Raw genomic sequence first — 26,139 nt, 5'->3', positions numbered from 1 at the left:
TGATTATGAACACAGACAGCGTAAGAAGTAATTAAAAATACAAAACATAGATGGATTTTATATGGAATTTGAAAGTCATTAGAAACAAAAAAAAAAATGCAATGATTGAAATCCAATAGAGAATTTACACTGAAATGTGATTATAGATTTATGTGAGTGTATCAGTGTGTATACAGTGCTCAGTGGTAAGAATGTATGATTTTTAAAAGTAAATTTTCTAACAATGAGAACAAAATCAAACATGCCTGAATAAAATAAACCTGCGTGATAAGCAGGATTAGAAAGTTGTTGGAAAAAAAGGAAAAAACGAAACAATAAGTGTTATTTAAATCCATGATGCATGCTTTGTTATTATTTGCAACGCGTAGTGCGCTTAGCTAACGGTCGTCTTACCTTTGCCGAATAAACGATTTCCTGGTAATTAAAATATAAAATAAGAGAATTCTTTTCATGGAGGAATATTCATTCTTTTATAGAGTACAGGAGAAGAATACACTACTGTTGTGACACGCGGAAAGTCATATAACTTGTCAGAATCCATGCATTACAAACAAAGCAAGGATACTATATTTACTGTTAGTAGCTTTTTTTATGACTATCTTAGTTTGTGTATTTGTACTGCATCAGTATTGAAATAGAAATGCTGTACAAAAAAAAGTCACTTGGCTGCCTTGAAAGAATCTAGTATTATAGATGTGCTGTGGTTGGCTGCCTTGAAAGAATCTGGTATAATAGTAGATGTGTTGTGATTGGCTGCCTTGAAAAAACCTGATATAATAGGCATGTTGTGATTGGCTGTCATAAAAGAACCTGATATAATAGGCATATTGTGATTGGCTGCCATGAAAGAACCTGATACAATAAGCATGTTGTGATTGGCTGTCATGAAAAAACCTGATATAATAGGCATATTGGGATTAGCTGCTGTGAAAAAAAACTGATATAATCAGAAAGTGTGATAGGTAGCCATGAAAAAAAAACAGATATAATAGGCATACTGTGATTGGCTGCCATAAAAGAACCTGATATAATAGGCATATTGTGATTGGCTGTCACTGAAAAAAAAACTGAAATAATAGATGTGTTGTGATTGGCTGCCATGAAAGAACCTAGTATACAGTAGATGTTTGCAATTGGCTGCAGTGAGTGATCAATGAATCTGTTACAGCCCATATCTTGAAAATAAAGCTGTTTCACTGCCCATCTTATCTCAGAAGGCTACTTATATTTTCTGCACCCAGTCTTGATGCTGTAATTGCAATCTACAAAAACTGGCTAATTTAGTAAGATTTCCACACTACTCATAGTGATTCACCAAAGAAAGATACAACATAAATATGTATAATCTGAAACTGAGAAATCGGGATAACACATTTGTAACTTTTGGTACTTACTAAAGCAAAGTAATGAGGTTTAGTTTGAAACTTTGCAAATTTAGAACAAGAACATCTACGAAACTATATTTCACCAATTCTAACAAAAATTCTAAATTCCAGAACCCATCGGCCAAAACATTTCTATTTGCCGAGAAATCAAAAGCTCAAAAAGTGTTCCAGTAATACCACCTACAAACATGCCTATTTCATACAAGCAACTTTATCAAGTTTTATTAAAGACAACTCCATGGTCAATTCAATTCCATCTTATATTTCAATACAGCATTGTGTACTTCATGATGGATATAAAACTATTAACAGATTCTCATCTCCATCTGCAAATTGCCAAATATGTAGATGATGAGTGGAGTGATGGTGAAGATTAAATTTTATTCCATGAAACGTACTTAATATTGGCAGGAATGTAATCTCCTATACTTCCATCTAATTTACGTAATATTTCCAGATATGCAATTTCTCAACATTAATATTATAAGATACAAATCTAGAATAATCAATGTCGCTTACTTCGTGATCGTTTCCATTTATATCCTGATGGCGTAGCCGCAACTGCTGACCCTGTTGTCGTGGAACTATTTGTTTCCTCGCGTACCGGTGCATCTGTAACATCTTCGTAATTAAGTATATACATAACAACTTCGTCATTTTCATTTCGCACAGGAGCTATTAACACACTGCATAAAAATGTAGACCCTGTAAATTAAATATAACAAAATAAATTATAACAACTCAAAAGATTTTATTTTTCTCTCTCTACCACTTTTAAAAGCATATCAAAACATTTGTTCAATAATGTTTATTTTTTTTTGAGGAGCGAATGTACAAAATTGTGATCCAGGCAGCAGAGGTCACAGCCGAGGTCACACCAGGCCTACTGTTTGTCATTATCTATTTCTAATTACTCTACTATGATTTATTAGACGACCTTTCAACCCCCTTTTAAGTCATCCATATCTAGAGAAGCTATTAACACAATTTTATTTTTTGGTAACTAAAATCCTTTTTCCCTTACAAAGGTTTTTATCAGTCCCAAGAGTAGCCCTCTTCAGTCCATTTCTACTCACAACATGAGGTTTCCATGGAAACCATAAAATGTCTAGAAACAAAGATGTTTTAACAGTTTCACAGGGCACTCACACATTGGATAACTACTATAATTACAGCATTAAAAAGAAAAACACGGCACACTTGTTACTCATAATTCCAACCACTTGTGATTTTACAGCAAATGCAATTGTCTACCTTCTACCAAGAAGCACTTTTTAGAATGCAAGGGAAACAAATGCTTAGAAAAGTATGGCCACTAGAGGAAACAAATAATCAATCACGATACAAACAGGTTCCTTATTAAACAAATCTTTATAGCATAGTTTTGATTTGTAATAATAGTTTTTCTCTTCGGATGTGATAAATCAGACTGATGTAATTATACAAGATCTATCATATATTTGAAATATATTCAACAAGTTTGATCAAACCTGGAGCTACAGAATACATTGCCTTATAACTATTTTTACCATAATCATCTATGTTAAAAGTTGATTTTCAATATGTTTGCATTTATATTAGGTTATTTCACAAGGTAAAATTGATATAATTGTTAATTAAATGAGAAACTGTCAATCCATGGAATTGTGGGAAATCATCTGATAATATAGTTAGTTAATTTTTTTATTGATTTGTAATGTTTTCTACGCAAAGTTTATTTTAAAACCTGAGGTAGCGAGTTTGGCATCTGTTCATGTTCCTATTGGCAACCCACTTTTCAAAGTTTGTGTATCATTTGCATATTGATGTTGGGAGAATTTAAATATCAGAAATCCAGTTGACTTGATTTTTCACATAAAATTTAGTCATTGATTTTCACTTTCATATCACATGCAAGTCTGACGAAAGAAAGTCTACAGATTTCAACAAAAAACAAGATTGAAACCATTTTTGACGTAGAGAAAAAAAAAAGGTTTTTGATGTGGATGATCTGATGGCAACACAGGTCAAATGATGTTTATGAACCAATCGTATTCCTTGAATACAAATCATTTATTACATTAATTGATGTAGAATTAAATAATACATGCATAAAACTTGAGAGAATATTCAGAGTATAGTTATCATATATAATATCAGTTTTACAAAATATTTAAAACATTTCACCAGGCATTTAATCATGAATAAAAAAAAGATTACCGGTAATTGCATTGGTTGAAATCTACCTGAACTGAACAGTATTTGACAAGCTAACTAGACAAACAATTCCACTGAACAGAGATCAATTTACGAACCCCATCAAATATTTACATAATCAATTGGCGGATATATGATATTTGTCAAACAGGGAGAATGAAAATAATACAAGCAGGTTAATGCAGAATATATGCAGTATCGTTAGGTTATATTCAAGTATATGTTTCAAAGACCATCTGGAACCCAGAGAATTAGCTTCATGGCTATACACTGCAAAGTGTGGCATAGACCAAACATTCAGGTCTATTGTAGTAAAACATTCTGTAAATAACAGATGATTCATTACATTGACTTGGCAATATAGACAATTATTTTTATATTTTTTCGTTTTATTGCAGGTTATAATTTAGTACATCAGTGCAAATATAATTGAGTGCTAATATCGTGACTAAGTGATACTTTTAACATATTTTTTGGTTCCTGAAAATTGAAAACAGCAACAACAACAAAATTAAAAAAGTCTTTAGTTATTATGAAAATTAATTTAATTTAATGTAATAAATTTTGTAAGAATCACAAGAATACCTGAAGAGATATTCTACAATGTAAATTACATACTCCAAATTAATCTGCAGACATGGTCTGTGAGGGCGCACTCACATGTTTCCGTCTAACATAATTTGTTTCAGCTAGTAGTATAACACATGTTAATAGACAGGGTTTTTTTACAAGATATAATACATAATTTACAGTTTCCTGAGGCAATAAAGCATGACCACACATTGTGTAAGGTAATCAGCAAAAAGTTAATCATTCTCATTATTTTTGGTTTGACTTCCAATTATATTGCAGGTATAACAAGATAATTTGATCATACAGCAATAACACACAGATTTATTATAGAAAACACCATTTCAAAAGCAATCAGATTTTTAAACAAATTAATCATAGCAGATTTCCTTGCTATAAACATAATAGTTATATTATTTTAGCCCCCTCCCCCAACTATTACGAAAACCATATAGCAATAAATGTGCAATTGCAAATCTAAATTGCATTTTTTTGTATTATTATGAGCAACACCGGAACCGAAGTTGCTAGGCTTAAAAGAAAATAGTTCAGTGCCAAAGTCAACTTTTGTCAACTAATTTTTTCTCAAAAAGTTTGGATAAGACATGAAGCAAATTACGTGCACTTGTTCCAAAACAACAAAGAAATTGTCCAAAAATATACAAAACTTGCGAGAAACATGGAACCACATTTTTGGTGATGGGGGAAAAAAATTGTGTTAAGCAATGCAGGATATGTTCACAGGATGCTGTGTAACTCAATGGTATTGAGTTCCTCATCAAAACAGATTAAAGTATTGAGTGGTAAAATACTCTTATCGTAAAATTGTTCTACGGTCTGGGCATCCTAAATCATGTTGACAGTTACAGTCACATCGCCATTGATTGTTCATAAGGAGCGGCCAATTCAGCAGGCCGTGGCAAATAATACATACCAGTAATATTTTTCTTTTTAAAAATGCAAATATTTATAAACTTAATTGCATGTGATAAAATAAAAGTAGGTTGGTTGAGTGGTAGTTGATGACGAGGAATGTATGTGGACAGGATGGATTGAATAAAGTTACAATTCCATCAATTGGTGATGTAGTGATAGATGAAATTGGTTAATGACACTGGCATGTGTCGCACAAATTCCTGTCTTAATAAACATTTGAACGCATGACTGTCCAATAATACATTTATGAACAAACATCCGATGTGGTACATCCTTATAGAGAACAAAATATATATCTCTACCATTTAATACGTAGTTATTAGTCTAGCAGATTTAGTAATTGTTGTTTTATATAAAATGATCTGCTACAATAATCAATACCCAGAATGAAGATGATACAGCAATACATGACAATTGCAGTGACTGTACACCTACAGAGTTTGGCATGTATAAAACACGCGTGACACAATGTCTTCATTATAACATGGAGGCATAATACCTCTATAATTATAACAACCATGCAACATTGACACTACCGCTATATATAATGAATTACCTTGCCCCCCTGGGAAGGTGAGAGTTTATAGAAGTCTTTCCTACGCTAATAATTACGGTTTAAAGAAAATATATTTTGTTAAGTTTGTTCAATCAAATAGAAAGCCCAACTGGTCTAATAAGATAGTAGTTTTGATGAGTAGAATGACACACATACACAGCACAACATTAATCACAGCACTGTACAAGCTTTTTGACAGGATGATGAGATAAGTGGATTATTTTGAAGTGTACTCAAAGATAGCTCTCTATGGCATCATAATCCTTAATTCTCCGAAATGTACGCCATTTATAATATTTTATCTATTCTATCAAGATGAATCCATTTTTTAACGCTTACATAATGCATCAATAACAGACAATTCATACATTTTTGAAGAGCGACGTCCTTTTGATCTTCGCATTTTAATGGCTATGCTTAATTCCATTAGTGATTACGTATTAATTCACCATTAGACAGTATTTAGACAATCTATATATAGCGTATATATATATAACATATATATATAACAAGACTCAGTTTTAAGCAAGTTTAATGCCTACCCTTAGAATCTACAGATCGACTCATAAAGCGCAAAACACACGGGTGGCAGTGCATGCTAATGTGTATTGTAGCCATTAGAAGGAATTACCCAAAAGAATTCCTCAATTTATGCTGGTTATAGGTTCCATAAACTAGAATGACTTGAAAGATAACACTTTAAAGAGAACGGACTGACAGAAGAGCAACACTCATACAGGCAGCAGTTAAGCTAAGTACATGTGTACTTACACAGCTTGAATATGTCTGCATTCTGAAAGAGGTACGAATTCAACACTTCAGTTTTAATTCTGACGACCACCAAAGTCAACTTTTGTCACCTTTCACAAAATAGTTCTATATACCATCTGTGCATATTAATTAGGTAATTTGCATAACTTTAACCATTTGAGCATCAAAGTCAACTTTTGTCACCATTCACAAAATAGTTCTATATACCATCTGTGCATATTAATTAGGTAATTTGCATATCATTAACCATTTGAACACCAAAGTCAACTTTTGTCACCATTCACAAAATAGTTCTAGATACCCTATGTGCATATTAATTAGGTAATTTGCATATCATTAAACTTTTGAATACCAAAGTCAACTTTTGTGACATTTCACAGAATAAAAATGCATTTTCTTTCATCAGATTTGATCATAACCTGTTGGTAACTATAACCATTTGGTTCAAAATTAGACAAATGAATTATAAAAAACACATAAAATGTGCATAATGATGCAATCAAACTTTGGCAGGAAATATTATGATATTTGATTGGTCAAATCTAATAGCACATTTGAATATAAGAACATTTCAAATATGATTACAACTTTAACGCTTGTAGCGCAATTTAATGTGCTTTATCACAGGTTCCAAGTTGATGTTCTGAAAGGCATATACATGTAATAGACCATGGAGGTATACATTCATACCTCCATGAATAGACAGACTCGTAATATTGTCTCTTAACACAAAATTAAACATTCATATACCGAAGACTGTGTTGGTTTTGAACAAAGAGGTAATTAACAGATCCCATCCCATCCATTTCTTGTTTCACATATTTACTTTCACATCAAGATAAATTAGTTCAACAAGAGATATCGAACTTTATTTTAGCTGCGACCAAAATTAGAGATTAGATTTCTTTAATAATTTATTTGTGTATTTATTTTTATACATATTTATTTATTTGTGAATTTTAAGTACATTCATTCAAGTTACTTTCAAAATATTGTCTTGTTAACAAAAACTCTTTATTGTTGCAAACACCCTATGTAACCTACTCTTTTTTTACACGGGAACAATAAAGTTCATTCATTCATTCACAGAAAAAGTTACTAATCATCTGTTTTTCCAACATGGATGAATGGTTTCACTAATTCAGAGTTTCTCATTTTGTTTGAACTCAGCTTATGACCTTACATACCCATGAAGGTCACTTGCAATTATTCTATCAAGAATCTTTGTGAAACTTGTTGCATACAGCTTCATTTACACAAGGTTGTAAAATTTAATCAAATAGCTTTGATGTAATGCACTCTTACACTAATAAAATTTAGTGTTTAGATTTTATCGAATGAAAGCGTCACTTACATGAACTGGGAGGAAATCAATTTCGACACTTATGCCCCACTTCCTATGTGACCTTCTATTAAGCTGCATTGTGGGTAATTCTGTTACATCAGATGCCGTTATATCTCCTTTTATGTTAAAGGTAGCTATTAAAATCAACATAAGTTTTTTTTTGTGTGTGTGATCTTTCTAAAATAATGATAATTGACAAGTTTTTTTTTTTTCAAACTGAACAATATAATGTTATATTACTGTGTTATTTCAAAAGTGACAATTATCCTGAAATTTTGAAATGGTGAAAATCATGAAATATTGCTGCATTGAAAATTTCACTGGGGTCATATGATACAATGTGTCAGCAACGTTCGTAAAACTGTAAATATTTGTAAACAGCTCTGAGAAAGTGAAATTGAAACCAATTCCTGAAACATCACATTTACACAGTGATCAATCAAAACATAAATATCTATTTATGATTTGACATGTCAATTTCTTTAAACAAGTTTGTGAGAATCTTGAAATATTCCAATCTAATGGATTTACAGTATGTATAGTAATAACATACTCCGCGTTGGTCGGAAATCTTACCTTAGATAAATTAGTAATGCCATGCCACAATATTCAAACGCAAAGAACATGATTTTTATGAATTTATTAGGAATTTACGATTGTGCTGAATATATACATTTGTATGAAGCTTTACTGATAAACAAATTCCAATTTTGAATAATAGAGATTATCTGTCCGGTTCAAAATTAAAAAAAAAAACAACAACAACAAAATAGCATTTAATAAAACATTATTCTAAAAATAGAAAATCAATGGAAAGAAAGCTAATATGAAATTGCTGCAGGCAAGGTCAGTTTCAGTGTTAAACTTAATAGTTTTCGTTTCAGTTACAAAGATTGCTATACTAAATCATTAAAGGTATGTCATTCTAACTCTTGCCCCATGTACCCTCTAGCTATAAATCAAACATGAAAGTTAGTCTCTTGAAAAACTAACATTACATCCATATTAAAGGTCGACAATTTCAGACAAATTTAATACAAAGCTTAAATTATTAAAACAAGAATTGAATCTTCTCTGTCTTTTTGCAGAAAGACATTACTATGCACAGAATGAGTTACTCAAAGTGGTAAAAATTAATTGCCAATTTTTAGCTCGATCTGTGTAGGTCTTATTACACAAGGATTGGTTTGAAAAATAAATATCAAGCAAGAAGAAAAGAAAATAGCATTGCTGTTAAACAAAATATTTTTGGCCTACTATATTTCCGTGGACAATTTAGGGAAAGCAAAAGGCATGATTTAAATATGAAGATTGGCTTTCTGTTTTCATAATGTATGTGATTCAGAGACTGGCTGCTAGTTTGGTTCAATGACATGCAGAAAACAGTGTTTGTTTTACACGATCAGGAAAGAGAAGATCCATCAAAGTCAAAGTGGGGAATTAGAATTACATAGGGTTCAGTGTTCCGTCAAATTTGTGAAAAATGAATCAAAGTCAAAGAAGAACCACTCTATTTAAACATTACCTATTTGCAACTTAATTGGAAACCTGCAGAATACACACAGATTGGATATTCAATCAATGGGAGACTGACTGTTATTGACGTCATCGTCAGAGTGAATGGAAAGAACAAAAGCATGAAAACTCATTGAGTAACGAAAAGACTGACAATATTGAAGCAATCAATTGTATTAAATCACAGCCATGAATGTTGGAATTTGTAATCAGTAATCCAGAGCAAGTCGGCAGTTGTATAACAGCATGCCTAGCAATACCATGCATACAAAAGTACTTTAACTTGTTGGACACACATGTATTAGATATACATACATAGTGTCTGCCTGCGGGCAGGCTTGGGAAGTAATTTGTATATTTCATGAAACAAAAAAATCGATTTAAGGAATGAGTAAGGCCTAAGGGACGTGATAAAAGCTCATAGGTATGAATATGATATCAATTATGCATATAGCAAGATGACTATATAGTTTCCTTGACATTTAGGATAATTCATAACACAAAATAAAATTGGTCAGGTTCATTTTAATAAGTAGCTTTTCTGTCTACGGAATTGGTATTATGAACAATATTGTCCAAGGAGTCTCTGAGAAATAGGTTCACATGAAAAATAAAACAAATTGATCAACAGACAACCATTTTGTATCGCAAAATAATTTGCCATGTATTTAACACGCATATGAATACATTGTGCCAATTAAGCAACATTTTCTGAATGCACTGTTGTCTCCTATGATTTTTATAACATGCAAACGGCAAGGACTGATAGTACCTTCCCACAGACTTCATTTCATTTGCTTAAAATGAGGTATCCATTTTTCCTTTTCTATTTATTGGAGACAAATGTGAGCAAGCCCTCTATACGTGTGATCCTCCATGCAGTCTGCTATTCAGTTTTGCAGACACTGTCATGTCTAATGCCTATATTTCCAGATAGGACTGCCGCAAGCCTTGCAACTATAGCCAGAGTGTACTTGTTTTATCATCTGATACTATTAAGTCCATCATCAGGTAATGAATACCCAGAGCACTATCTGGACATGATATACACATATAGTATTAATTATCGACAGGTACAGGTACATTTATTGACAGATTCAACCAAATATTGGTCCTTTTAAGAGACGACGTCAAAAGATCGATGTCGGATAAAAAACTTAATTCCTTTAGTTTTTTTTCAAACCCCCCACCCCCCACTGAAACTTAATTGATAAATATTGGTCATCGCATCAGACTACATTCACCATTAAATACAAATTGATAATTAGACAGCAGTATGGCATAGCAGTTGGTTGTCGGGTGGGTGTAAAAAGACTTTACAAATGCACCTCATTTGATGCACATATTTACACTTGAACCAAACCATTTTCTCGTCTTGGATGTGTTTTTTTTTCCTTTTCGGTTATTTCTGTCCATGATTGGATAGGAAAAAAAAATGAACTACAAATACTCCAAGATTTTTTTGACTTCATTAAAAAATAAAATTGTTTTTGTAGGATGGAAACTTTTTGAGGTAAAAACCCCCCACCCCCAAACTAAAGCAAATAAGCTTTTTATCCGACATCGATTTTTTGACGTCTTCCCTAAGCTAACCCTAATTAGGCAAATATAACATACCGGGTAGCTAGACTTTCTAATATTTAGTTTTTTATGTTTTTATGAAAAGATAGAGGTTGTAAAAGACCATGCACCTACTTCAATTATGTTATAACTTAACAGTTGATGTGGGTCCCGGACAACATAAATGTTTACATAGCAACCAATGTGGAAGTGATGATAACGAGCAGGTGCACATTAAAAATGCAGGGGGAATACATTTAATGACAAATTACTTGCTGTTGAACATAGTTGTTCTGGTTCAAACGAACGCATTCAAACAGATACCCATGTGTCATCATGCACAGATGGTGTTAACCGGTATTATAAAAATACCGGTAAATCCTCTTAATTTTTGAAACAAATTTGATCAAGACCTGTAGGTATTAACATGTCAAATAAATTAAATTACATAAGAGTTCAAAAGTTGCACCAAAATTCTGAAAATAAAAATAAAACCAGAGTAGCATTCAAAGTGCTAAAACTACTGACAGTGGAACGTTGAAATATAAATTCCAGAAAAGTGAAGTATTGTGATCTAAATCAATTTAAACACAAAAGTTAAAAAAAAAAGAATAATTTTCCCAATTAATATATAAATGGCATTGTATAGTACAAAAGAAAATCTAAGACATGTCTACATGTAGGAAATCAACAAGGCAGGATATTAAGTATACAAATATATACCCCAAGCAGAGTGGACTTCCACCGCATAACCTTGGTCCAAAAACCCACTTCCTGCCAAGAATTATTATTTTAAAACTTCCTGCAAATAACCTACAACTAATCATAACTGCATTTGTTGGTGTAAAAAAAATAACCTAATTTCTGCCTTCCAATACCAACCCCAAAAAAATATAAGTCTTTTTTATAAAAACTTGTGCTTTGGTACCATAATCAATGTAAATATTATTAAACTTAAATCTTGGTACATTTTATATATTATATTTAGTAAATTATATAAAAATATATTTCTACAATTTCTGTTAAATGTTTAACCAAATAGAATTAATTCAAAATCTGAAAAAATAATGATGATTTATTTTGTGGATTTGTGAAAATGTTTATTATTACGTAATTGTATTTTCAACATTTTGTACATGTAAAGGCTTCCAAACATTTACTTTAATATCATATCACACATACGTCCAACAACCACTACCTGGTTCACAGAAAGGTGAATTGAATACTTAATGATTAATATCTCCAATGAACCAGAACTATAATTTCAATTCACAATATGAAACTGAAAACGTTATAAATTATCATAATTACATTTACTTTCAAATTGTTTTTCAAGTAGCTATAAACAAGATGGTATTTGACTTTGAAAAACAAAACTATTTTATATCTTTCGTGAATGCCCAGACTATCATAGTAATAATTAATCTATATACACATTGTAATTATAGCTTATATTTCTGTTTCCCAGTGTTGACTTTCTAGGGAAGTCATTTATCATGAAGAATAATAAGTCGTAAAAATGTGCTATTGCATCAATTGACCTATTGGGGTGTGTGAAGACTATTGTTGTATAAAACCAACACATACAGGTTGCCTCGAATATCATATACATTACAATAATTGTTTTTAATATCATAAAATATTAATCTTTAGGTATACTAAAGGTAGACATAATTGTATGTCTTGAAAATTATTAAAAGAAATACAGAAAAAAGAATTGGTGGAGGTTCGTCTATAGACTGACATTGATAGGGTTCAATAATAAGGTAGTGACCTTAAGCCTCATTATTATGCATAAATAATTACTCTGTCATAGAGACTTATTCAGTCATCCATTTTAGGAGCATTTATCTGTCGAGCCCTCAAATTATTTTCTTCCTGATCATTATGACTGATTATGTTCATTCAGAGAAAGCTTGCGTGGCTGTCATAGTAACAGATGAAATTTTCAAGGCTGAGAAGAATAAAAGTTTCTATCATCAAATGCGCAAATTAAAAATGTACATTCACCAGCATTCTTTTAGTTTCACAAACAATTTAAAAAAAAAAACAAGTAAAAAATCAATTTCATGAAATATAAAAAATATTTAATTTTTTTTGCCATTTTCTGATGTTTCAGACACAATTTAGCATTCAAAGTTCAAAGGTTATTTAAGAGAAGGAAATTCAAAGAGACTCCCTACCAACTTAAATGTTTTACTGCTAGAAAATTGAGAAATTTTCCTCTCATGAGATCATAATTTAACAGTTACCTGACAGTATAAAACAAAATGAAGAAAATATTTCCTGACATTACATAAGAGTTACATGCTGCTTGCGACATTGCAAGTAGACTTGTCAAAATGATGAAAACGTTTCTGTTTGAAAGAAATATTCAACATTCAACCAATATGGCTGTTTTTCTCCTCAAAATGATAGAAAAGTTCCACACACGAAACGATGTCAACTTTTTTCATCTCATAATCTTATTAGATTTATTTCTATTTATAAAGTCACATATTTGCCTCAAGGATTTTAAAAATGAACAACAGCACGTATTCTATATGTGTGCGGCATGTTGTGCAATCAGGCTTTATAAATGCCTGGGGACAAACTGATCGTACATTGTGTGCTAGGGGGTCTGGTAGTGTGCTGGAGGGTCCAGTTGATAAGGACACATTTGTTTTAATTTCACTATATACGAATCTTGACAAATTTTGAGAGTCGGTGAAAATCAAGAAATTTTGTAGCTGTTGAAAATTTGAACAAAATACCAAAAAGGGCTCACCAATAGAAGTACAAATACAGAAATAATTTAATTAGGAGAAGCTAAACATACGTCTGACAATACAAATAATTACAAAAACTTGGCCATTTGTACAGATATTTAAAAAAAACATAATTATGATTTTCTTAGTTAAACTGTATCAATAGGGAATTATTTACAAATGTTATCTATTTTTCTACAAAATTCAACATTGTAACCTAGGCGAGTGTTTCCCAAAATAAAAAATAGCAGTTCATTACCCTGGAAGACATCTTTCCACATGTTAAATTTATAATTACTCAGTAAAATGTGTTTGATTTTGTTCATCATAATTTTTCTCTGGCTGGAAAAAGTGGCACATTTCAAGATAAAATGTTCCATAGTTTCAATACCATTTTCACAAGAGGGGCACATCTTGTACACTGTTTATTTTCTTATTTCAGGTAAAAGATCCAGGATACAATGTAGATTACCATGCTTTAAACTTTTAGGTTTCTTTTTCATGGTTTAACTCGTCAATATCTTACACTGATTTATTTTATGGTATTTAAGTTATTAATCTCTGATTTGTTTATTTCCATGCTTTCACTTATATGGTACGGTAATATGTTACCCAATCTCATACTAAGGTACATGTATGTCACTTACCGGTATTTGGGAATTTACATTCCATAATTAGATTATTAATTTTCACTATTTCATGTTGCACAATTATTTGCAATATTTCAGTTTTTTTAATTTGTAACCAGACTTTCATTATAATTCCAGAGTGACAATTTTTTATCATAATCTACTCTATTTAGCAAGTATTGTTTATGTGAAGCTTAAAACTGATCAACATGGTGACAATTAGTTGAACTTTTTCGCTATGGGAGTCCGTTTCAAACTTGCCAGCCAGAAATATCGCATAATCATTCCACATTTGGTATTCGTATTTTCTAATAAGGTAGGATGCAGATACCCAGGTCACATCAACATTCCGTATTTGGAATTTAAATTTCTTCATATGGTAGAATACATATACCTAGGGCACATCATCATTCCTTATTTGGAATTTGAATATCTTCATATGGTAGAATACATATACCAAGGGCACATCATCATTCCTTATTTGGAATTTGAATATCTTCATATGGTAGAATACATATACCCAAGAGCACATCAACATTCCTTATTTGGAATTTGAATTTCTTCATATGGTAGAATACATATACCCAAGGGAACATCATCATTCCTTATTTGGAATTTGAATATCTTCATATGGTAGAATACATATACCTAGGGCACATCATCATTCCTTATTTGGAATTTGAATATCTTCATATGGTAGAATACATATACCCAAGGGCACATCATCATTTCTTATTTGGAATTTGAATATCTTCATATGGTAGAATACATATACCGGTACCCAAGGGCACATCATCATTCCTTATTTGGAATTTGAATATCTTCATATGGTAGAATACATATACCTAGGGCACATCATCATTCCTTATTTGGAATTTGAATATCTTCATATGGTAGAATACATATACCCAAGGGCACATCATCATTCCTTATTTGGAATTTGAATATCTTCATATGGTATAATACATATACCCAAGGGCACATCATCATTCCTTATTTGGAATTTGAATATCTTCATATGGTATAATACATATACCCAAGGGCACATCATCATTCCTTATTTGGAATTTGATTATCTTCATATGGTAGAATACATATACCTAGGGCACATCATCATTCCTTATTTGGAATTTGAATATCTTCATATGGTATAATACATATACCTAGGGCACATCATCATTCCTTATTTGGAATTTGAATATCTTCATATGGTATAATACATATACCCAAGGGCACATCATCATTCCTTATTTGGAATTTGAATATCTTCATATGGTAGAATACATATACCTAGGGAACATCATCATTCCTTATTTGGAATTTGAATATCTTCATATGGTAGAATACATGTACCTAGGGCACATCATCATTCCTTATTTGGAATTTGAATATCTTCATATGGTATAATACATATACCTAGGGCACATCATCATTCCTTATTTGGAATTTGAATATCTTCATATGGTATAATACATATACCCAAGGGCACATCATCATTCCTTATTTGGAATTTGAATATCTTCATATGGTATAATACATATACCCAAGGGCACATCATCATTCCTTATTTGGAATTTGAATATCTTCATATGGTAGAATACATATACCCAAGGGAATATCATCATTCCTTATTTGGATTTTGAATTTCATAATATGGTAGAATCATAATTCCTTAATTGGAATTTGTATCTCCTAATATGGTCAAAATGCAGATACCTCTGCCACATCATCATTTCTTATTTGGAGTGCATTTCCTTAAATTGGTAGAATTCAAATACCATGAGCAATATTTCTAAATTACGGCACATAGTAACGTGTATAGAAATAGGATGACAGATATTAATACAGATATTAATTCAATATATTTCATATATACCTTGGTTAACATATGACATGCTGCATGATCTTCATTTAAAATTAATAAATACCATCTGAGAAATCATATTAGAAAAACTGCCATGGTGATTTTATTCAGAGGAATTTTATACAGCTTCAATTAAGGGTGACATATCAAGGTTTCCGTATGTACTACACTTTCAGGTGACCATATCAAAGATAGGTGGTGCTGATAGATGTAATACACAGTATTATACAGGTAATTGTGGAATACACACAACAGTTTAGACATTGTACTGTGAACCTCAGATACTGTAAATTGTGACAACTGCAATTTCAATCAAATCACAACATTTTTCTAATACAGCATCTGGGGACTAAAAAGCAAATCTGGATATCAAAGGATGGTGGTCGTGGCACAACATATTGTTCAATATGGTTCTTACAGCCACGTATATTTTGTGTGTAAAATACTATTATCAAATACTTTGTGTTGCCCGGCCTTGTAACGCTATGGGAAGTGTACCCTCACATCAGGACAGAATTTCCCGCATCACGCCTGTCCCAGCGTGTTCGACTTTTATCATTCAAAACAAAACATGTCATTCTAAATTACGTCGTGTGTTTGAGGTCACGCTGCGGTAACATTATAATTACACCTATACGGTATATGGTAAAGTCTTTACGGACTGGATACAAATTTCGCAGTTATGGGTCATGCGGTTACATGCCCTCGGAGGCCGGGCACTTCCGACGCACAACCTCGGGCTGCAAAAGCCATATCCTGTCCATAAAGATTAAAAGTTGATTGTTTGTTTAATTGAAATTGAACACATCCTGCATGATGGCCACCGCCTTTAAAGCACCACAGTTGCTGCATGGTGACATACTCAATATGGGTCCCATGGGACGTGTGAAGGCACTGTTTGTTGAAACAAAACTCTAACATAACTCTGAACGCTTTAAAAAAATATGGACTTCAATGTCCATAATATGAAGCCAGTGTAAATAATATAGAATATGTACTTTCAACAAATATACATTTCCTAATATGACATAGTTTCATCCAAATAAGGCATGCATATATTTGATTGGCACTAGATATATGACACAACAAAGTCCTAACCCTTCATCTATATTTAGAGTGTTAGTAATTTGTGCAAGCTAAGAAGATGGAATATAAATTCATGATGTAAGTCACTAAGCTCGGAAGATCTGTTAGAGATAACATGCCTTAATGTACAAATAAATTGATAAGATCTACTTTTTTTATAAGTTGAATTGAAATTGTTCGTCTGGCATATTTATTAGAGCCACACATATAACGCTATCAAATTTAAATAATATTTTGAGAAATTTAGGTAGAGTGTAGGCTCTGTTTTCATCGCACACTCACGTAATCATTCTATACACAGTTTATCGCTATTCACGTCTATCGCTTACGCTCGAGATCATATATATTCGTATATTCCAACATTCGAGATAACGATGCCGGAATGATATGTCAGTTGTTATACTTGATTTCCAATTTGTATATTTTACATTACCGGTACTATCATTTACTTGTATCAATGGTCCACAAACAGGAATTAGTTATAAACGGAAAATTAAACAGTAATAATAGGTGATTTTCCGTACAATTGCGAGATCTCGCGAGATGCATGAAAGACGCGCGTCGAACGTCTGCCGCAAAAATCGAACGATTTGATTTTGAACTAGAATTTTTTTATTTCGTAGCTTACATTGACCGGTCGATCTTCGACAGAGGAATATTGCTTCCGAATACCCTTACTTAATCGAAATTGCCTATCATCAAATGTGGACAGCACATTATTAAGCATGGAAATGTCCCCGAAATACTTTCGCGTTTGTCGAATCCCACGCGATGTTTGACGCGACTACGACGCTATGACCTTTGTTTGTCCTGTTTTTACGTTCGATTTCACGCATAACGCGTGATTCTCGCAGTGTACAGAAAATGGTCTATTACTGAATGTGCGGTACTGTAAACAACATCAATTTTGTGTCAGAAAAAATACCCCAAAAATTGTTTAAATTGTTTATTTTAAACAGCGTGTCATACAGACATTTTTAGTTCACAAATGTTTTAAAATCATACACGTATCACTGAAAAGAAAATGCTCTTCACAGCACAGTAATTACAGATATTAATTCAAATAGAATATCTGAAAAAATAAACTGAACTCGTTAGGCATTATATTACTTGCTGATAGACAGACAGGTTAGAAATATGTCACTATCATATTAATATGAATTATATATCTCTCAGCGATGTTCATATTGCTGACCTCTACAAGCACTTAATAGCTGGTAACCTGGTGAGTGTTGACTTCTCTCATTGAAGTCAATCAATCTCCATGGATTCTACAGCATTCCAAGATGGTTTTCAATTAAAGAGGCAAAATGGACAACTTTTATGATTTAATAATTACCATCGAGCAACATTTATTGTAAAATATAAGTAAGTACTTTTATGGATGAATATGCACTATGGAGACAAGCAGTGGTAGATCCAGGTTATGAGTACCACCAAAAACTGAAGATGTTTGTGATATCATTTGAATGCTTGGGAATTTGTACATTTTTGGCACTTTCTGGCATTTTTTTACCATTTTTGGCACTTTCTGGCAAATCTGACTACCAGAAAGACATAGGTGGGCATACGACTTGATGTGCCCCTATCATTGGATTATAAAACTAAATAAAACAATGAATATTAAAGATCAAATCAAACATGGCAGACAAAACAGACAATCTTCTCTTTTTATCACAGAGTGGGATGTCACAAATAATGTATGTTCACATGACGGACCATATCATGAATTGATATTTCACATTGAATGTGATATGCATGCTAAACAGTTGTGTGAAAATTTATGTATGGGACAATCAAAGAGAATATATGTTGTTTTCATCTACATACTTACTAGTTAATTTAATAAATTCTATTTTGAACATTTCACAAAATAATAAACCTAGTTGATATAAATATTATATTTCTCCCAAGTGTTACCTCGGAATGATTTTTGGACCTACAAAGCAATGGAATAGTCCAACTACCCCTCGTTCCTCGTGGTCACACATCAAAGGCATACCGTGTCCGGTATTTTGATTATCTGTCATGTGAGCGGGTATGTAACTTTATTGCATCTACAATGGTCATTGGAGTGTCTAGAAAAGTGCCTGGGGATGTTGCAAAAGTTCCTCGGTGATTGCCTACCGCGGGTGCAGGAGTTAGGTGTATGTAAATATCTTGCACCCGCTGTAACATTTTGGTGCAGGTTTATTTGTAAATTTGTTTTTAATTTGGTTTTCATGACCACACTAGTTTAATTTTTTTCACCACCAGACTTCCTTGACCCTATTTTTCTGTTATTTTTTTCATATTCTTCAATATTTCTGGAAATGAACTCTAATTTTTGAACCCAATAGAAAAAATTTGAGTCAATTTTCAGTTTGTTTTCAAAAAATCCCAAACTTCTGAAGGAAAGTGCAGACTATAAACGGGAGTATTTTGTGTTGTGAATTTGTGATAAAAAGCGAGAACTGGTGATAATCTGAGTCAGTGTTTTGTCAAAATACAATAAAGCTCAATGGCACTGTAATACTTTTTAATCAGATTTCACAATTCACTACATATTGGTATTTCAAAATACCTTTACCAGTATCCAACAATTTGACAATCCTTATTAAAATGAAATACCATTTGGGATATGTTCGTGGCTATTTTACTTGCATTTTATCTGCACTGACATCTACTACTGAGTTGTAGAACAATTGGTCCCTTTGGCACTACTACATTGATTTGAAAAATTCACGAGACTGAGCCAAATAAAACTCTGACTCGTCATTCAGTACAAGGCACCCAATATATGCATGTAAGATTTCACACATTTCAACAATTTCATTACACATTGTGATCAATTTCTGCATTTACTGATAGTTGCACTATTTATCAGCAAGTTGAGGAGCATTTACTGATAGTTGCACTATTTATCAGCAAGTTGAGGAGCATTTACTGATAGTTGCACTATTTATCAGCTAGTTGGGGAGCATTTACTGATAGTTGCACTATTTATCAGCAAGTTGAGGAGCATTTACTGATAGTTGCACTATTTATCAGCAAGTTGAGGAGCATTTACTGATAGTTGCACTATTTATCAGCTAGTTGGGGAGTATTTACTGATAGTTGCACTATTTATCAGCAAGTTGAGGAGCATTTACTGATAGTTTCACTATTTATCAGCAAGTTGAGGAGCATTTACTGATAGTTGCACTATTTATCAGCAAGTTGAGGAGCATTTACTGATAGTTGCACTATTTATCAGCAAGTTGAGGAGCATTTACTGATAGTTGCACTATTTATCAGCAAGTTGAGGAGCATTTACTGATAGTTGCACTATTTATCAGCAAGTTGAGGAGCATTTACTGATAGTTGCACTATTTATCAGCAAGTTGAGGAGCATTTACTGATAGTTGCACTCTTTATCAGCAAGTTAAGGACACAGAGTGGTTCTAACAAGCACAATAAGCTGCGGAATCTCTAAGCCGATATGACAAGTCACAGACGCACAAAGATTTGCTGTGACGCAACTAGTGCTAATTCAGTGGCACGTCATTGAAGCAACAGAAAATCGTACATTGATACATCTTGAAGGAACATGCAACTATCGGTATATAGTTATGTAATTTGGTCATACTTTTTAAAAAAATGAAGGAAAGCAGGAACCACAATATTTTTGTGTCTCAAGTCACCTATACAGCTACAAACAATATTATTTTTTGCTTGAAGACCAACCTGATCTCCCGACGAGCTCACTTATTTTTGGGGATTTCATATTGACTCAGATGGACAAAAATCAGTCATGCTAGAGGGCACACTGTAGGAGACATATACCCCCTTGCATGAGGGAGACATACATGTGGAGATAAAAAATTTAAATCTGCAAGTACAGTAATTTCTTTATACGTAGCTGAAGGCAGAAAGAAAGAGTGGGGGGGGGGAGTTACCGTGAAATTTACTCCAACACATAAAAGGACTTGTGATGCACATAAATGTACGTATTTCCTTTCAAAAATATCGGTTTAAAGACAAGAAAGTCTAGCACTGAGAAATGAGAGCATGCTGAGAGATATGTGAAGAATTGCAATGTTCACCTGTATGTACTAGCACGCTATCAATTGAATGTTGAAAATAGTAACAATGGGAATGGATTCAAGAAACAGAATCTAATGCCAAGCATGCAACTATTACCGGTATATAACATAACTAGAATATACCAGAAGATTGAAAACAAACATTTAATAGCATATAGATGTGTTTTACTAGTCATATTAGTTCCCAGCAGCTATTTGCATTTTTAAGTCTTACAGACTGATTCGGAGAAAGATACTCATTCAAGTCTATAATCAGAGGATTCTTAATTTTGATTATCACTAGATCTGAATATTTTATATCCCCAAAACTGTATTTGCTTAAATTAGAAATGAAATTGCCTAAAGCAGCACATATTGACATCCTATTACTGGTTTGTCTTTACCGAGACAACGCATATAATGTGCTACACACAGTTTTATTTATTTTTGCGTCAACTAGTACGGCAACTACGAACTTAACAAACATTTAGCTTATGTTTTGAAATATTACTGAATTATTTTTAAATGGTATGGCAGAGAGACTGATTCTTTTTCCTGGCACAGATTCTTATATTACAAACTGTAAAAAATATTTTTTCCAGATTATTTTTCTCATCACGTTGTGATTAAGCCCAATAAGCATGGTTAGAATATTTGTGCCGTAAAATCACTTGCAATGCATCGACTGGCAACCATTTTAAACAATTTTATCCCCAGCGAATTAAAATATACCAAATCAGAATTCTTGCCTACAATCGTGACATTATTGGCACCATTGAAGGGAAAAATTGAATAACAGTCAGCACCTGCATACCTTGTTATGTGGTCAATAGGGGGTCAGGCTATGAAAAGAAATCAATCACAGCATTTTAATAGGCCATTTGCAAGAACAATAGATGGCGCTGTTTAGGATGACTGCGGCAGCCATATTGGATTACTTCTCAAGTGAAGTATTTGTGTGATATTCATTAATGCAATAGTTTTTATTCAAAAATATGAAATAATATTTCCTTTTACATTTGTACTAAAATTCTCGCATAATTTTTTTATCATATGAAAAAAAAATTGCAATCCAATTATTCATTTTGTTCTAAAAATACTGAAATTCAAGGATACCTTTTTTGATTTTTTTGGGACAAAACTTATAAAAGTTTACATTAAATAAAAAAACAATTTTAAAGTGTATGAGAACTGAGATCACACAAAATACAAACTGGGTCAGTGATGCTAGCCTTTGGAGCAAACAATGGCACTCAGATATCAGCATTTTTGTCTTCAATTATGTCCTCACAAACTTCCCGCCCCAAGTCTTTTGATATTTCTAAGGAAGACTAAATAATGGATACCGGTAGTTATGTAGAATTCCAGGTATCAACAAAGTGGAAGTTTCCATACTGTAGCCTTGAGGCATATCTGGATATATTCCACTTTCATAATTACTTTTTCATAAATGCCTGCAGTTATAGTAAGGAAGAAGCACTCATCTCAAATCAACGAAATAGATACACAAATCTAAGTCCACTAATCCAAATCCACAACAGATTATCTATCATAGACATCACCGATATAATTTAATGAGTCTGTCTCAGCCAAACGAGAATCGTTATTATTCTAGAATGAACAGTGCCCTCTACAATCTACCATACCTGATTTCTACTTGAAAAATTAAAAAAACAAACATGATTTTAAATTAAAAGTATCATCAAACGTAGGTGAAAGTACTTGTTTCGCTACTGACCATGTGCACAGAACAAGTTGGCAGAATAGACTAGTCTGATCCGACTATAAAAACAATCGATATTTTGCTGTTACTATAAATATATATGTCTAAGAAAATTTGAGTCAAATTTAAATTTTGCATTACTGAGCATGTGTGCAATGCATTATGGGGGGGGGGAACAACCTCCCATTGTAAATAGTAAAACAAGTTGAAAAAACGACATGTACCGTACATGCCATTTGAGAGAATTCAACTCAATGCCAAAATGAACAGAATCTTAATTTAGCTTAATATAGTGTCAACAATATCATTTTGAGAATATACTTTTAAATTAAAAACATCTTAAAGTAGTGAAATTGACAGATTTGGCTAAAATAGAAAATCCATGCAGGTAGGCAAACCAATGATATTGCAAAGAGACAGCTTTAAGGTACACATACCAGGGTGGATGTACTTCCAATGTTATCAATAAAGAATTCACAAATTATGAAGATCTCAGATTATGTGTGGAAGCCAAATGTCTGCTGCAAAAAACTAATGATTGAATTTTGAACTTGAATTTCGTTTTTATAGTTCAACGTTTAAATACCGACCTGTCGGAGGAGATCATGGCGTTAAATATTCTTACTTCATCAAAACTGACCATCAACAAATGTGTATGGCACATTATTATATTTGAAAAGACCCCAAAAATGCTTTCACAATTGTTGAACCTATGCAATGTTTTTACACAATTATGATGTAACCTTTGTCTGTCATGTTTACATGTTCAATTTCATGCAGAATTCAAGATTTTAAGAAGTTTGAAAAAATTGCCTATTGCAGCCTGTACTTTCTCATAGCACCAAGAGCCAAATGATTTCCAAGACTTTTCCAGACCTTTTCCCAAACTTTCTTGCATTTTTCAAAGAAATTTTGACCCTCAATTCAGGCCAACATCATCACCAAAGCTCATCAAAGTTCTGAGGATATGGTAGTTCCCTGGAGAAAACAAGCCTTTCTAAAATGAATTAATAACTATGAAGAAATTTAAAGTCTTTTCAAAGATTTTTTTATTTTTCCTGTAATTTAAAGACAACTTAAAGACTTTGCAGACCTCAAAAAATCCAAAGACTTTGAAAAGATTTTCCTAACGCTATGGGTCCTGTTTTTTATAATAGCAAGCTTTTTTTCCCAAAAGAAAAAGAAGTATTACTTTTACAAAACTTGCATAAACATATATGTATAAACATCAGTATCATACTGTAAACCATAAACATGTGAGAGTCACTAGTAAAATCATCATTGTGACTCGCTGTCTTAAGGACCCCAGCAAAATCGTTGTAGCGTCGTAGCAACAATATATTATATTAATTTAAAGCGGTCTACAGAAATTCCAGTAAATTAGTAAAAATAACATATTTAGTAGAAAGTCTTTCTAATCTTCAAATCTACATTGAATTATTTTCATTAATGACTGGGGTGCCAGCTAACATGATGATCATCACTTTTGCCTCTATTCAGGGTTAATTTGTATGGCTTTTATCTTTTTCTGCATCTTTCAGCAATACTCATTTAACACTTATCCTGTTCAGAATCTTCACTGATCTATTTTTAGCCATTTCTATGTTATCAGCGTCTGGCCTATTAAAGATGGTCTGTGAAATGTACCTTTGGCAACCTTCTCATACCAAATGTCATAACCATTATGTCATATAGTCAATGCTATATGATATACACAGAGGGCATAAGTGTCACAGGAAATCCATGATCTATTTCTATGACAACGAGGCAAAAGGACTATTACGATAACACACGATTTGCAAAATTCATAAAACAAGCTTATTTTCAAATCCTGAAATGATTTGATTTTAATGTCCCCAGAATTATAATGATATTTACAAATATACATATCATACCCTCATATAATGACAGCAACATTTATATAACAAAGAATATCAACACTGAACAACAGACGAGTTCTCGGAAAGTACATGTATTTGTAATAAAATTTATCATCACCACAAAAGTGGGAATAATGGTATTGGATTCTGATACTAACTTGCATATGGCATCACCACAAAAGTGGGAATAATGGTATTGGATTCTGATACTAACTTGCATATGGCATCACCACAAAAGTGGGAATAATGGTATTGGATTCTGATACTAACTTGCATATGGCATCACCACAAAAGTGGGAATGGTTTGCAATTCTGATAGTAATTAGCATATGGCATCTCCACGAAGGTGGGAATGGTTTGCGATTCTGATAGTAATTAGCATATGGCATTGCCACAAGAGTGAGAATGGTTTGCAATTCTGATAGTAATTAGCATATGGCATCGCCACAAGGGTGGGAATGGATTGCGATTCTGATAGTAATTAGCATATGGCATCGCCACAAAGGTGGGAATGGTTTGCGATTCTGATAGTAATTAGCATATTGCATCGCCACAAGGGTGGGAATGGTTTGCAATTCTGATAGTAATTAGCATATGGCATCGCCACAAGGGTGGGAATGGTTTGCAATTCTGATAGTAATTAGCATATGGCATCACCACAAAGGTGGGAATGGTTTGCGATTCTGATAGTAATTAGCATATGGCATCGCCACAAAGGTGGGAATGGTTTGCAATTCTGATAGTAATTAGCATATGGCATCGCCACAAAGGTGGGAATGGTATTGGATTCTGATACTAACTTGCATATGGCGTCACCACAAAGGTGGGAATGGTTTGCAATTCTGATAGTAATTAGCATATGGCATCGCCACAAGGGTGGGAATGGTTTGCAATTCTGATAGTAATTAGCATATGGCATCACCACAAAGGTGGGAATGGATTGCGATTCTGATAGTAATTAGCATATGGCATCACCACAAAGGTGGGAATGGATTGCGATTCTGATAGTAATTAGCATATGGCATCGCCACAAGGGTGGGAATGGATTGCGATTCTGATAGTAATTAGCATATGGCATCGCCACAAAGGTGGGAATGGATTGCGATTCTGATAGTAATTAGCATATGGCATCGCCACAAGGGTGGGAATGGTTTTCAATTCTGATAGTAATTAGCATATGGCATCGCCACAAGGGTGGGAATGGTTTGCAATTCTGATAGTAATTGGCATATGGCATCACCACAAAGGTGGGAATGGTTTGCAATTCTGATAGTAATTAGCATATGGCATCGCCACAAAGGTGGGAATGGTTTGCAATTCTGATGGTAATTAG

The 26,139-nt window shown here is 32.9% G+C and overlaps 1 protein-coding gene across 1 annotated transcript in view; it reads right to left on the bottom strand.

The window, feature by feature from the left end:
* Nucleotides 1–26,139, bottom strand: part of LOC100371738 (voltage-gated inwardly rectifying potassium channel KCNH6-like) — a 189,221-nt gene that overhangs the window by 89,244 nt on the left and 73,838 nt on the right. Inside the window, exon 3 of the mRNA XM_085501340.1 lies at nt 1,905–2,090. Within this exon, the coding sequence (XP_085357466.1) occupies nt 1,905–2,090 (186 nt within the window). The remainder of the gene's footprint in view (nt 1–1,904; nt 2,091–26,139) is intronic.

Source organism: Saccoglossus kowalevskii, chromosome 7, assembly GCF_978046115.1.
Source record: "Saccoglossus kowalevskii chromosome 7, keSacKowa6.1, whole genome shotgun sequence".
In the NCBI taxonomy this organism is placed as follows: Eukaryota; Metazoa; Hemichordata; class Enteropneusta; family Harrimaniidae; genus Saccoglossus; species Saccoglossus kowalevskii.
Note: the sequence above shows the minus strand (reverse complement) of the source record. Positions and strands in the feature narration are given on the sequence as shown.